At 45.0% G+C, this 15,712-nt stretch overlaps 1 protein-coding gene and 1 long non-coding RNA gene across 4 annotated transcripts in view; one reads left to right on the forward strand and one right to left on the reverse strand.

The window, feature by feature from the left end:
* Nucleotides 1-1,967: 1,967 nt before the first annotated feature.
* On the reverse strand, nucleotides 1,968-8,827 carry LOC122217325. The gene is made up of 3 exons (XR_006201406.1): nucleotides 8,716-8,827; nucleotides 4,494-4,652; nucleotides 1,968-2,135 (listed from the first exon to the last, which is right to left on the reverse strand). It is a non-coding gene; the product is annotated as an uncharacterized LOC122217325 (long non-coding RNA).
* A 138-nt stretch (nucleotides 8,828-8,965) lies between these two features.
* AGPAT5 (1-acylglycerol-3-phosphate O-acyltransferase 5) overlaps nucleotides 8,966-15,712 on the forward strand; it is a 66,164-nt gene continuing 59,417 nt past the window's right edge. For 2 of the 3 annotated variants that reach the window (XM_042934178.1, XM_042934180.1), the window contains exon 1: nucleotides 8,966-9,540. In XM_042934178.1, coding sequence (XP_042790112.1) covers nucleotides 9,322-9,540 — 219 coding nt within the window. In that variant the 5' untranslated portion in view covers nucleotides 8,966-9,321. The remainder of the gene's footprint in view (nucleotides 9,541-15,712) is intronic. The other variant, XM_042934179.1, reaches the window with a different exon arrangement.

Consider the following 15,712-nt stretch of genomic DNA (forward strand, 5'->3'; position numbering starts at 1 on the left):
ACCTGCTTTGGTCAAGGCTGTGTGAGCAGTTCCTACATCAGAGCCTTGCAAACAAGCCTTCACTAACAGATTGAATCGGCAAATGGATAAGGACCTAGTGCCAACAGGTGAGCAACAGACAAATGTAGAGTAACCTGTACGTTTCTAGAGTGGAGGACTGGGCAGACAGCAGAAAAGAGGAGAACCCACATCAACCTGGCTTTCACAGAGGTTTGCTTGCTCCTGTAACCACGGGGTTGAGAGTGGGTTTCGTTTGATTCAGTAGCTGGAGGTTTTCATCAAAGACTTGTCTATTTCTCTGCTGGGCATCAGCAACATCCCCAAACTGACCTTCCTTAACGTGGCAAAGGGACTATGTACATGCAGGTGTCCCCCCAGTCAAATCACTAACTGGAAGAGAGAGAGGGGCATCTCTTCTGGCAGCTCCCTTAGCAGAGTGGACAGGATTGTTTTCCACATTCCCCCAGTTGTCTTTGGGTCTCAGAAGCCCCCACGGGTTCATTCCTAAACCAATTTTTGTGGCCACACAAGTGGGGCTACTTTGTAATGGACCAATGGTTCATGAAACCTGTAGACAACTCTTTAAAAAAATCAGTTTGGGGCACGTGGGTGGCTCAGTCGGTTGAGCGTCTTGACTTCAGCTCAGGTCATGACTCGGGGTTCGTGAGTTGGAGCCCCACATGCAGCTCACTGCTATCAGCGCAGACTTGGCTTTGGATCCTCTGCCCACCCCCCACCCCCCCATCTCCTGCTTGCACATTCTCTTTCTCTCAAAAAATAAACCATTAAAAAATAAAAATAAATAGATCAGTTATACCTATTGATATTTACCGTATTGGAAATTTAAAACAAGAAACTTAAAAATATCTAGTTCCTTTAACAACACTTTTAAACCTGTTACATTTTAACGATATTTTCATGAAAAAAGATAGACTTTGAAAAGGAGATTTAGTAAGAACAGTGGCCACAGTTTTACATGGTCTTTCAAGTCTCTTAGATGTCTGGCTTAGTTGCATACACCTGGCTTGTCTCCATTCACTCTGTTGCCATGGTTTTTTTGGTGGAGGCAAATGAAAAATATCCAGCCTCCACCAGATATGCGATTGGAAAAAGGACGGTTTGTATTGGCCTTTCCAGATAAGAAAAAATAGTCACATTATTACAGGAAAACCCAGCAACTGGTAGTTTCTTAGAAGTTACTAGCCACGTGGAGCTTACTATAGGACGTTTTTGTACCCTATAATATTAAAATCCTTTGCTCTGTCTTGCGCTCTGAAAGAACCCTTTACCCATGCAATGGCTTGGACGCCAAACACCGGCTTACAAATTATTGGTTCACCGACGTTTGCCTATCTTCCAGATAGGGACATAAAATACTGAAAAAGTCACTGTGGTGATTATCGCAGAATTTTTAAAAGTCTTAAGTATTGGGAACATGACAAACTCATGGGAGCAAACTTGAGCTTCCCAAAATTCTAATTTCATTTGAAAGCTCAAGTTTTATTATCAGCCATATCATCAGTTTTCCTTGAAGTGACACTTGGTTCATTTTTGAGAAAGTATCTTCCAGCATAATCATAGCTTATGTTATTCTTCCGAGTAAAAAAAAAAAAAAAAAAGATGTTCCATTAAAAAAAAAAAGTGGCTAGTTCAGTTCGAAAAAAAAGGTGTTTTTTTCCCATCCAGAGAACTATTGTACTTTGGTGAAATCACACGTGCTTCATAAATAACTCTCCATTTACTCACAGTGTTAAAGTGTAAGGATTTAATAAGCTTGATTTTTTTTTAATTTTTTTTTTAATCTTTATTCACTTTTGAGAGACAGAGCATGAGTGGGGGAGGGGCATAGAGAAAGAGGGGACACGGAATCCGAAGCAGGTTCCAGGGCTCTGAGCTGTCAGCACAGAGCCCAACGCAGGGCTCGAACCCACGAACCGCGAGATCACGACCTGAGCCAAAGTCAGACGCTCAACTGACTGAGCCACCCAGGCGCCCCAATAAGCTTGGGATTTTTTTTTTTTTTTGCTTCATCAAGGACATTAAGTGAAATGAGTGTGTTTCTGCTGCGAGTCCGTGGTGATGGGCACCTGGGCACTCGCGTGCTAAGGTGCTACCAGGTTCACCTGAAGTCGTCCCTGAAAAGTCAACACAGTGAGAAAGGCAAATCAGGATACAGTACCATCATGCAACATTTCACCTGGGGACACCTGGATGTGTCCTGGGGGAGCTTCAGGGGTTCAAGGTCCCCACTTCAGACACCACGTCTTGACACCTGCTAATTTTGGCCCATCCCCAGAGCACAGGTGGGGTCAACTTCCCCCCAAATGGCACCTTCGTTGGGGACTGGATCCGCTCAAAAATCTTCATGTGAAGAGGGGAACAGGGCCATGGACGGACAAACATCCACTAAGAGACAGAGGTAAACAACTAGAAAGTTTTTATAGCTCTAACTTCTAGGTGAGAAGTCAGGACTTGGGACAGCGGCGAAAGAGATTTCCAGATTTCATCTAACATTAAAAAAAGAAAAAGTACTGTGTAAGTCTTTTGGAACAAGGTTGCCTTGTTTTAGTTTTACAAGTAAAAACACAGGATTGCATGGTAGCTGACTAATAGAGACCAAGTGTTGGGCTAACAAGTTTAGGTTGTTCGTGAATAGAAGGTATTCTCGTTGGAGATCTTCTATCCCTTTCTAAGGACACTACACCCAGATCAGCACCCTCTGTTACCACCCAGGAGGGTCTATTTACAGTATAACCGATTCGGTTACAGCTTTCATGACACTCCACACCTGAGCTCATGTGGATTCAATTTGGGTGTTCCTCAAGGCCCTCAGTGACACTCTAACATCTCACAGCATTCAGGGTGAATATTCTGTAGTTTGTAGCATAAATATAATTGCTTACTTAACTCTGCTGTCAGATTACTTTGTGGAGATTCTAAGATCTCTTGAGAATCTATACTTAAGGAGGATTGTCTTAGGATCATCCCAGATAAAATCTCCTCTATCTGAATATTATAAATGTATTGTCTTCTATTTTTTCTAGTATGCTCCTGTTTTTAATTTTTGTTAACGTTTTTATGTTTAAATACCGTCTGGTTTTTATTTTGCTGTTAGCTGTCATGTTTGTTTACATTTTTCCAAAACATGAACACTAGTATCAACATTTTTTGACTAATTCTTTGTTTCAAAACCCACTTTCAAAAAATTCAAAATACACAGTACATGGGTTTCTCAATTCTTCATTTTGCTCACCTGAACCTTCTATTTCTTCACTAGTAAAATACTATGACTGTATTTTAGAGCACGTTGTGGTACCTACTGGAGAAATCCACCCTAGCATGTTTCTATTGCTGCTAGAGCAAATTACCATAGTAGCTGAAGTAATGTCTTATCTTGGAGATCAGAAGTCCAAAATTGGGCCTCACTGGATTAAAGTCAAGGTGTCAGCAGGCCTGTTTCCTTCTGGTTTCTGGGAAGGGATCTGTTCTGCAGCCTTCCTCCATCTTCAAAGCCAGCAAACAGGCTGAATCAGCCTGAGCTCCTTGTCTGCCTCCCTCTTTCCCTTTGTAAGGGCCCTGGTGATTACGTGGAACCCACCTGGATAGGTAGCCCAGGACTCTCTCAAGGTTAGCTGATTGGTAATCCTAACTCCAACAGAGTCCCAAATTCTCTTTTGCCATGTGAATTAACTTACTCACAAGTTCAAGTTGGGATCTTTGGATAGCCATCATTCTGTCTGCCATTCAGTATTCCTCCTTTAAAAAAATTTCTCGAGTTGTTTTCTTTCATGAGTTTTCGAGTGGATTTGCCAAGATCCCACTATACTCTATCTTGTTCCTTCACACCTCCTCTCAAAACAACAAAAAATCTCGAGTTTTAGTGAACATATATTAAAGTCAAGGTGTGAGGTTGAGCATTTTATTCATCGTAATGATGATAAAAACCCCACTTCCATTTATGTCAGAGGAGCGACTATTACTTCTCTTGCTGTATGTAAAAAATACGGTTTTCATAATCGAAAGGTATACTCTATTTGCAGATACATGATACAGTTACATAATGTTACTTTTCTGGATATTTTATTTTTGTGATCCACCGGCTATTTTTGCGGGTTTTTTTTTTTTTCACTCTAAACAAATATCCATGTTCAAATCTAATTTTGTTTTTGTAACCTGTGTTTTTTTAAAAGGCTCCCACACCACCAGCTAAGTTCCACGCCCCACGGGACTGTTTCCATCTGTAGGCGAAATGAAATTCCACCTGGTTACACAAGCCTGAAACTTGGAAGGCATCGTTCACTCCTCCCTTTCTCGTTTATCACCACCAGTCAATTAACTCCTGTGGATCACACCTCTTAGCTACCTCTTACAAAAGGTCACCTCTTGGCTTTTTACTTGCCCACGTAATAAGGAAATCCCAGCTCCTCCCCTCCCCGAACAGACACCTCACAAGGGTCACAACCTCAGGGCCTTTACCTGTTCTCCATCTTTACCTTTGAATCCAAGCAGAGTGGGTGGAATATACAATTAGCAGTGGCTACGTATTTGTGGAATCAGTATTTCTTTGTAAAAACTTGCAACAATCAAGTCCAGTTGAACTTCATCTGTGCTTGCTTCCCTGCCCCAGAGATAATCACGGCCATCAGTGGTTTCTAGACATTTGCACGTAGAAATATATGGTTTTAGTTTTTACTGAAATGGGATAATAACTGCACGTGTTATTCAGCAACTTACTTTTCCCACCGAATGTCTTGGAGATCTAGGACAGTTCATTTGGATCTCTTCCTTTTTATCTACAGCATAGTATTCTACTTGGTCATCTCTGTGAATTCATGTAATCATTCTACTATGGACATTCATTTAATTAGATGTGTTGACTCAAAGGGTATCTGTCCAGGTTTACTAGATACTGTCAAATTTCCCTCCAACAATGCTGTACCTGAGGAATTAGCTTCTTGTTCTCCATACATGGTCACTAACAAAGTCTAAGCCCACACTATTTGTAGCTAGGAGTCTAGCACATCTCCCAACTGCTTCCAATCTACTTTCCACACTGCCTAGAACAACTTTTTTTTTAAATCAAGTCTAATGTCACTTCCCTCTTTAAAACCTTTTAATAGCTTTCCAGATCCTTTAAGATAACGTCTAGAATCCTTTGCATCTCCTAAGTTCTGCTGTCATGTGGTTCTTGCCTATCTGTCCTTTCCAGACTCAACCGCTATCATGTCTCCTTCCCTCGCCCACTTTCTCCACCAACAGTTCTCAAACTATTCCACGGGATGACCCTGAGAGTCTGTAAAGATGTGTTCATGAGTAGTTTTAAAGGAACGTGACTTTCGGATGCTTAACTTTCCTAAAGCTGGTCTATGAAGACTCCTGGAAGGCCAGACCCACCTGGCCCACCTCCAATCTTACTATATGGTACTACAGGGAGGTGGAAAGGTGCAACTTGAGGATGGCAAAAGACAATTTAAACTTTCTTTTAATGAAGGCATCACTAAGGCACGCATTGCCAATAAAACTTTACTTTTATTTGCAATAATTACCAGATTTTGTGACACACGCTGATTACACTGTATGATGCTAACAAAAGTAAGAGCTCAATCCAGAAGGAATTTTTACTCTTAGATACCTAAGACTGGCAAAAGACGTTGAGTCTTAAGAAGATACTCCATAAAGTCAAATTCTGTGATAGAAGTGGAATGAAATATGTTTTCAAGGAGAAAAAGAAAGGATCACTATAAAATCCTAATGAGTAAAAATCTTAAGTATTTAAATAAATGATGATGGATAATAAATCCACATGGTATTCATAATCCACTCAGACCATTTAAAAGATTTCTGTAATCACTTTAAAATGTTGGGGGCTCCTGGGTGGCCCTGTCGGTTAAAGGTTGGCCTCTTGGTTTGGGTTCAGGTCATGATCTCGCGGTCCGTGAGGACAAGTCCCAAGTCAGGCTGTGTGGTGGCTGCACGGAGCCTGCTTGGGATTCTCATCCTTCCTCTCCCTGTGCCCCTCCCCCACATGCACGTGCACTCCCTCAAAATAAAGGTTAAAAGAAATAAAGTGTAACTCATCAGAACTTATTTTGTAACTAAACCTATGATAAAAACAACTTTAGCTATTAACTGTAAAATGTGTGAGGGAAATACATTTCTTTTAGGGGGCATCCAGACAATTTTTTAAAAGTGTGGCCCATTCCATTGCTTTTCAGAGCAATGGGCTTTGAAGCTTTTGAGCAAAAGCACACGGGGCTTTTCAGAGCTTGAGGGCACTGCACACTCTTTTTGGGGGGGCAGGGAGGGGCAGAAGGAGAGAATCTTTTTTTTTTTTTTAAGTTTATTTATTTTTGAGAGAGAGCACACATGTGCACAGAGTGGGGGGACAGAGGATCCCAAGCGGGCTCCGTGCTGACTGCAGAGAGCCTCATGGGAGCCTTGAACCCACCAACCATGGGATCGTGAGCTGAGCTGAAGTCGGACGCTTAGCCAAGTGAGCCACCCAAGGGCCCCAGACACTGCACGCTCTTATTTCAGTCCTTCAGGTACAGCGTTCTCACTCAGGAGGCTCCTCCTCTCCAGCTGCAGCCTAGCTAACTCCACTGTTCAGCTTCATCATAAGCGTCACTGTTCGCGAAGGCTTCTTTGTCCCCAGACTAAATAAAATCTCCTTAATATCTTGCCCTATCTGAATATCCTGTTTGCAAACACCTGGTCCCACATGTAAGCCCTCACTGAACCTTGGCACCAGGAAGGCCTACACAGAACCGGTCTTTTCACTGTTGTTTGTATCCCAGGGGCAGTGTCTGCAGGCTAGGGTAGCTGTGCTTCTCGAAAAAAACCATTTTTCTAGAGTGGTACAAAAGGAAGTCAGATTGCAAGGAATTAAAAAAAAATGTACAGGGGCGCCTGGGTGGCTGCGTGAGTTGAGCGTCCGACTTCGGCTCAGGTCATGATCTCCCCGGTTTGTGAGTTCCGGGCCTGTGACGGGTTCTGTGCTGACAGCTCGGAGCCTGGAACCTGCTTCGGATTCTGTGTCGCCTTCTCTCTCTGCCCCTCCCCAAATAAAAAAAAATGTACAAAGTGAGAAGCAGAAGCAGAGGATGTGGGTTGATTACAGCTTGGGGGAGAGGGGTTTGCTAGTAGCCAAAAGGGAAAGTGAATCTGCCACTGTTAGAAGAGAGAAGAGCACACCAGCCGTCACCAGGTAGGGAGGGGCTGGGTTTTGACACGAACGGGAAAGAGAGGCTCAGCTCTCAAGAGTCTCCATGCCAAAACACCACACAGAGCTTTACGACCGGTGACCAACAGTAACTGGGGCGTAATTCACAGAAATAACGCATTTACATACGTCCACTAATTACTGACTCCATATACACAGATCGAAATGTGAACGCCGAGCCTGTTTTACCTCTTCATACATTTTTCTAATTGTAGGGATGTCTGGTCTCCATCAAAGGAAGCAGGAGCGGCACTGGGTTTGCACATTATCCATGCCCATGACTCTTTCCCTCCAAAAAGAAATCTAGTTCCTCTCACAGTACAAGCCATTACTTTCCATAGAAAGAGAGGGGAAACCCTGCAAAGTCTTCCTTTTGTGTAACGCTTCCTGTTGGCGGTATACTTGTCCAAATACTTGGTGCCTTGAGAACTCTCTGCCCACCTGGCTTCCTCTCCTAAGATAACCATCTACCAATCATCGTACAGATGATTGTCAATCATGTACAGATAGAGAAAGGAGCCACTGTCCTGGCCCGGATTCCAATTTTCCATTAAAATCCCTCCCTGCATAAAGGTACCTCACTGGCTTCCAAGAAGAGAAAAACAAAGCAAAATTTTATCATTTAAAGCCCTTGGCATTCTTTTGAAGTGCAACTCTCCCTGGAAAGAGTTACATTTTAAACCTTTTGTAGTGAAGCCAAAGGCCGTAGAAGGATCCAGAAGTTCTCTGGATCTGTTTTTACATGAATAAAAATGCCCTGCCTCCGCAGGCTTTTGTGAAGGTCACCCAAGTAGGTCAGTACTTTACATATTCTTTGTGCACAGTCCTGGTACTTTTTAAGTACTACACAAAATGAGGCGCTCTCTCTCTCTCTCTCTCTCTCTCTATACCCTGGCCCTGGCCCTGGGGTGGGGTGAAGCAAGCGTGAATTGGAAAGGTCTGATCCAAGCGTGTAAGAACCTCCCGAAGAGGCCGGCCAGCGGTGCGTTAACGTGTAATTATCATCATTATTGTGATGGAAGGAGGAGGCCTGACTCCGCACCACCCCAGCGGAAGGAAGGGAGTCCTGTGCACTTGCTGGGGAGAAGGGGACGCATCGGAGAAGGCGGAGGGTGTGGGAGCCGCCCTGAGATTGAAGCCATCTCGCTAAGCCTAGCCGGGGACAGATAACCCGGGGCGGAGCTTTGATGGCGCTAACCGCTCCAGTTCCGTCTTTCTGGCCTTCCCAAACCAAGCTTGACAAATATTTGCTGAAGGCATGAGTCCTCTTGACTGGAGACCGCAGAGTCTGCAACGCATGAGATACACAGCGCGTCATCTGTGCACCCCGAGTAAGGGGACGGACGTCTCGGCTTAACGGGCGCATCCCGGGGACCTAGGGGCCCTCAGAGCATGCGAGCTGCAGGTGGGGCATGCCCTCAAAGCAACCCGGGCCCAGACTCCAACGGAGGGCGCACACGACCGCCCGGGTCCCCTCTCCTGGCCGCACCCACCTTCACCCCACGGGCCTGGCAACCGCCACCTTCCTTCCCGCTTCTGCAGCGAGGCCGAGCTTTGAGGCATGCGCGGCGGCACAGCCTGACGGTCCGCGCGTCGGGTCGGCAGAAGCGCTTCAACCGTCAGCGCGCTCGACCAATCAGAGCATGTGTTAATTTCACGGAATCCCGCCCCCTGGGGGGGACTATGGCAACGGGAGGCCAATCAGGCGGCGTGTTGTTGCCGCGGAGCCCCGCCCCCAATAGGGGTACTGGGTGACGGGCGAGGGTCATGGGGTGTAAACGCTTCTGAGCTGCTGAACCTCGGAGGGCCGCCGCATCCCCTTGCCCCGCGGCGGTCATCAGCGCGCGCGGCCCCCGCACTCGGCCGCTCACCCACCGTCCCGCGGCGGCGCGGCCCATGCGGCTGGGGGCGGAGGCCGGCGCGGGCGCGGGCGCGGGCTGGGCGTCTCAGGTGCTGCCGGCGGCCCGGAGAGGTGAGGGGGCGGCGGCGGGGCCCGCCCCGGCCCGGTGATTGGCCGCTGGCCGAGGGTAGCTGGGCGGCCTGGAGGCGCCCCGGGCGGGGAGCAGCCGGCAAAGCCTTTGGCGCGCGGAGCCGGGAAGATGCTGCTGTCCCTGGTGCTCCACATGTACTCGATGCGCTGCGTGCTGCCGGCCGCGGTGCTCCTGGGCACGGCCCCCACCTACGTGCTGGCCTGGGGGGCCTGGCGGCTGCTCTCCGCCTTCCTGCCCTCCCACTTCTACCAGGCGGTGGACGATCGGCTCTACTGCGTCTATCAGAGCATGGTGCTCTTCTTCTTCGAGAACTACACCGGCGTGCAGGTGAGGCTCTGCCCGCGCTCGGCGCCCGTCGGCCGCACCTGCCTCCTCCCGCCTCTCCACCTGGGTTCTCGGCTCGAAACCTTCCAACCGGCGCCCCGCCCCCCACCCGGGGGACTTTAGGATCGTTCGGGTCTGCCCGGCAGATCCGGCGCCAGAAACACGTGCCGTCACCTTGTCCTCCCACCGCGAGGGGAGTCTCACGGTCTTATGTAGGCTTTGGCCCCATGCTTCTTTGCAGATACCCTAAGATCGCTAGGATCTTGGAGTGATTGTAGTTCTGTTGTTCGCAGGCTACAAGTGGCACCCCCAGGTTTTGTAACTGTCTGTCTCGGGGCTTCGCGGAGTCGATGCAGATGGACGTTTAAGTAGGGCAAGCAGTTGACAGTTTTTGGCGTTTGGTCTAAGAAGGTTGGTAATGTTTGAGGTCAAAAGTGCGCTGTGAAAAGCCGGAGACCTTGTGTTGAAACGGGTTGGTGTTACTATCTGGACAGCAAGTACAACTTTTTATTTTTTTTATTTTTTTGCGTTCTTTCCCAGTGTGAATGAAAGCTGGACGAGGAAATTAATAATTTGTTACTGTAGAAGCCCTACGGTACTTAAAATTCTGGCCAACTTACACTAGGTATAAATGTGCGGCTCATTTTTTTCTCTGATGACTTCGCTTCTGTTACTTGGTGGAGATTGGATCTTTAGATTAAAATTATTGGGGGGGGGGATGGATAAGACCCTCTTTGGTTTTATTTCAAGCCTCTTTTACAAAAATAACATCTGCGAGTTTTCCTTTTATTTCCCAGTTGGGACAAAAGAGCTTGATTCTTGGTTATGCCTTAAGTCCATCCCGTTCTTCCTCTCCACCCCTCCCTCCCGTGGTCAGGCTTCGGGTGGAGGGAGTGCCCTGGTATGGTTTTGTCTTTTATGCCGTTTCCCCACCCTCCCCCCCAGAGCAGCTGTTTTCACCCTGTTGTCGACCAGCTCCTATTTTCAGTTTGCAGTTGCACTGCTGTGGATCCCTGATGACTGGGAGTTTGCCCCAGTTGGAGGTTGTTTGGGGGAAGGGAAGTAGGAGAAGCCAGGGCCTACATTTAAACCAGTGTCTGTAAGTGCTTCCTAGGAGAGAAAGATTGCTCTTCCAGATCATGGCTTCCTCCTCGTTGACTTTTAAAGTGGGCTTCATTTAACATTTTCAGGAGTTCGGGTCAATCATTAACCCCCTGTGCTCTTACTTCGCCACATTGGTTTAAACGGGTGGCTTCATAATGATTAAATCTTTAACTTCACATCACTTGACAGCCGGCCTGGGCTAGGACGAAGACAGAACCTAGGACAAAGTGCCTTACCTTTTAGAAAAATGGTGCTTCCTGTGGTGGATCATTGTGTTTTTGTTCAGAGAATAGAGCATGCAGTGCAATGTGTGATATACCAGTGAGATACTGCGTGCTTAGCAAGTTTCCCATTTTAAAAATGGCTGCAAAATTTCAGAGTTCCTAAATTGTGTGGCTCACCTCATACCTTGTTCAGTGTGGGCTTCCAGTTTAAGGGTTTTTTTTTTTTTTTTTTAAATGTTTATTTATTTAGAGAGAGACAGAAAGAGAGATGACGAGTTGGGGAGCGGGGAGAGAATCCCGAGCGGGCTCCACGCTGTCAGCACAGAGCCCGACTCGGGCTCAAACTCACCAAGCACCATGAGATCATGACCTGAGCTGAAACCAAGATTCAAATATTTAACCGACTGAGCCACCCAGGCACCCCTGGCAATCAGCAGTTTGATCTCTGTATTTATGGGTCTGTTTCTTTTGTGTTTTGTTTTTTAGATGACACATGTAAAGTGAAGCCATTTGGCATTTGTTTTTCTTTATGTGATTTATTTCATTTTGTGTAAAACCCTTTGCATCTATCCATGTTGCCCCAAATGCCAAGATCATTCCTTTTTATGGCTGAGTAATAATCCAGTGTGTGTATGTGTGTGTGGCACATCTTTACACATTTGTCTATGAATGCTTCCATATCTTGGCTGTTATAAACAAAGCTAGAATAAACATCAGGGTGCATATCGTGTCTTTGTGATTAGCGTTTTCGTTTTCTTTGGGTAAATACCCAGTAGCGGAATGACTGGATCAGATCGTATTTGTGTTTTTAACTTTTGGAGGAATCCCCATACTGTTTTCCACGGTGGCTGCACCACTTTGCATTCCCACCAACAATGTGTGAGGGTTCCCTTTTCTCCACATCCTCGCCAAAACTTTTTATTGTTTTTTGATACTAGCCATTCTGACAGGTGTAATGTGATATCTCATTATGGTTTTGATTTGCATTTGCATGTTAATTAGCGGTGTTGAGCATAAATTAGAATGTTTTTAAATGGCACTTTAATGCTTTTTATTCTGGATTTAAAAAAGAAATGGTTCATGGTAGCGTAACAATATTTTTTTATGCATAGGAGTTTTAGGCTGAAGGAACGGAAGTCCATGAAATTCATGATTTGTGCTTGGCAGGTAAACCTATTTCAGCAGGTATACTTGAACGTTCCATTGGATTCTAGGTAAATGTCTGTTCTTCCTATTTCTACTACTTTCTTTTCATATGCATTTTTTTTTTAATTTCTTTTTTGACAGAGGGAGTGCATGAGCAGGGGAGGGGGCAGAGGAGGAGAAGGAGAATCTTACAGAGGCTCTACGCTCAGTGCAGAGCCTGACACCGGGGCTTGATCCCATGACCCTGGGATCATATCTGAGCCAAAATCAGGAGTTGGACGCTTAACTGACTGAGCCACCCGGACACCCCTCCCGTGCGGTTTTGACACAGAGAACATTTCAATCACTGTTGCTAAAGTTACTGTTTATAACTATTTATCCTTTTAGGTTCTCCTAGAATCTTTTTAGTACTGAGATTCAACTGGGTACCTTCACCATTTACTTTGCAATAAGCAGTAGGGTTTTTAAAGTTTCAGGGCACCTGGGTGACTCAGTTGGTTAAACATCTTGACTTCAGCTCAGGTCATGATCTCACAATCCGTGGGTTTGAGCTCTTTGTCAGGGTCTGTGCTGACAACTCAGAGCCTGGAGCCTGCTTCAGATTGTCTCTCTGTGTCTCTGTCTGTGTCCCTGCCCTGCTCTCTCTGTCTCTCTCTCTAAAAAATAAACATTAAAAAAAATTTAAAGAAAGGATTCTAAAAGTTTCGTGTATCTCTCAATTTGAGACTCACTGAAAATCAGTACACACTTCTTTATCTTTTGAGGGGCACCGATTCAAATAATTATATTTCTTTTCTGTTGCTGCCATAACAAATCACCTCAAATTTAGTGGCTTAAAACAAGAGAAATTTAATCTCACAGTTCTAGAGGCCAAGTGTCTGAAATCGGAGTGTTTGCTGGTTTACACTCCCTCCTGAAGCTCTGTGGCAGCGTCATTTCTTTGGCTGTTCCACATTCGGTGGCTGTTGGCATTCCTTGACTTGTGGCCATGTAAGTCCACAGTCCGCCTCCTCTTCTGTCTCAAATGTCCCTCTGCCTTCTCTTCTAAGGACACTTGTCATGGGTTTAGGGCCCACGCAGATAATCCAGGATGAGCTCCTCAGCTCAGATCCATTGACTTAATCGCAAATGCAAAGACTGTTTTCCTGAGTAAGGTCACGCTCGCAGGTTACAGGCATAAGACACGGACAGTCTTTTGTGGGGTCAGCATTCAGCCCGCTACGTAGCTCAATTCTGCTTATTCTTAGAGCTGGAGTTCAAGAGAAACGTGGGAAGCTAGAAAGAAAGTGGGGAATACTGGCAGAGGCAGTGGTGAGGACTCAGGGGTTGGAAGGTGATGTGATTACTGTAGTCTGGAGTTTCTATCCTAGGGGGCTGTCCTGAATGCTGAGATTCCTGCATAAACAGTAATTGTGATAGTTATGGCAGATGATGAAAAATGCAAACATGTTGTTTTGGAAGCTGTTAAAAGTTCATGTACTTTTTTTCTAAATGTCAGAATTCTCTTGTCATTATTTTCAAAAACAATTCTACTGTTTCCCCTCCTTCCAGTGGAATGCACTAAACACTGATCATTGATATCGGCAGGACAAAAATATCTAGAGCTACAATACACGTCTCCTAATCAACATCTAATAAACAGTTGAGTCAAATTTTTTTCCTGCTTAAATCATTTTGTACCACTCAGAATTTACTTTAAAATGTTTTACATTAATAGCCCTATCTTCTAATTTGCTTTTCCTCAAATGCTAACGTGATCTATTGTAACAACAAAATGTGGACTTTGAGATACAAAAAATTTAGTTTTTCAACTGACCTACTTCAAGTACAAAATAGTCCAAAAAACACTGGAAAGAAGATAGAACATTTATGCCTAAGATTTTGATTTTTTTTTTAAATGTGCTCAGTTAGAATACTCTTAAATAAATCTCTGATAATGCATACCTTTAATGAAAACATTATTTTGAGTTCCTCAGGAACAACCAAAGCTTTCCTATGCTAGGTATGGTCTCTAAGACCATTTATAACTGGTTCTGTCTGTAGCTAATCTATTAGAATGAAACATGTTTATTTAGAACAAGAGAAGGGCCTTTATGAGTCGGCCTCCTTTTTATTGCATCTGGATGCTGTCTGCATTTCTGCTAAAACATTGCCCAGAGACGTCTTGAATATCAGTCGTCCTAAAGAGGATATAAATATTTTGTATCCTTGATTTCCTTTTTCTCTATTCATCATCCACGTGAAGACCTTAAAAGACCTTAGATTACTTCCTTCAGTGTAGCGGGTGTAAGGGAGCTGGCCAGATGGGCTTGTGCTTAGGCATTTGCTTGTTCAAGGATGACACCGGCCTTTCAGAGAGGAAATTAAACATTGCCCAAATCAAATATGATGTTAGTCTAACACATTTGAAGTCTGGCTAGGGAATAGACTTCTAAGAAAATCTTAGAGAAATGTAATTAGAGCCGTGCTTTTATACTTTCTATAAATAAAGCCCCCCCATTGAGCAAACAAGTTATTTTAGGTTGCATTGGTGTAAGATTTCTTTTAATGTCTTTTTTCTATTTTAAATCACAGATACAATAAAATACTGAAACACTGATACAGTAGTTTGAGAAAGTTAAAGTTCCCTCCACCCACACACACCTTTCCCAAGTATGCAACAATTTGGTGTGTAACTTTAGGTTTCTTCTCATTAAATAAATGTAAATTGTGGGAAGACTCCCCCAATGAATTAACCTTTTGGATGTTTTTGTTTGTTTTGTTTTGTAGTGTTTACTTATTTTAGAGACAGAAAGAGAGGGCAGGGGAGGGGCAGAGAGAGAGGGAGACCCAGCATCTGAAGCAGACTCCGCACTGTCAGCACAGAGCCCCACACTGAGCTCGAACTGACAACCATGAGATCATGATCTGACCCAAAGTTGGGTGCTTAATGACTGAGCCACCCAGGCACCCTTGGATGGGTTTTGTAGTAGCGCTGTATATGCCTGTGACCCCTGGGGACACCTCTGTGCTGTTACGATGAGGAAAAGAAAAGTATGAATCTAAAGATCCAGTTTACTTTCCCTCTTTTGTGAATTTGTCTGAATTTGTGGAGCTGAATGAACTGAGAGCTGACTCTTCCTAAATGAAATCACAAGTTTATTTTTACTTTGATATTTTCTCTTTTTTTTTTATTTAAAATTTTTTTAATGTTCATTTTTGAGAGAGAGCGTGAGGAGGGGAGGAGCAGAGAGAGGGAGACACAGAATCCGAAAACAGGCTCCAGGCTCTGAGCCATCAGCATAGAGCCCCACGCGGGGCTTGAACCCACGACCCGCAAGACCATGACCTAAGCTGAAGTCGGACGCTTAATCAACTGAGCCACCCAGGCGCCCCGATATTTTCTCATTTTATTATGGTTTCTTAAACACAGGTTTAATACAACCCCAAACTAAGTAGTAACTTCTAAGGAGTCCCCAGAAACTTTCCTTCCTTCCTTCCTTTATCCTTCCTTCCTTCCTTCCTTCCTTCCTTCCTTCCTTCCTTTCTCCTTCCTTCCTTCCTTTCTCCTTCCTTCCTTCCTTCCTTCCTTCCCTCATACATACAGTACTGGAGTGTGCACCCTGTTCCAGTCCTGTGCTGGGTGCTAAGGGGTAGGTGGGGAAACTGGAGACAAGATCCCTCCCCTCATGGAGCTCACCCTCTGGTGGGACACAAGCAGT

This window comes from Panthera leo, chromosome B1, assembly GCF_018350215.1.
Source record: "Panthera leo isolate Ple1 chromosome B1, P.leo_Ple1_pat1.1, whole genome shotgun sequence".
Lineage (NCBI taxonomy): Eukaryota > Metazoa > Chordata > Mammalia > Carnivora > Felidae > Panthera > Panthera leo.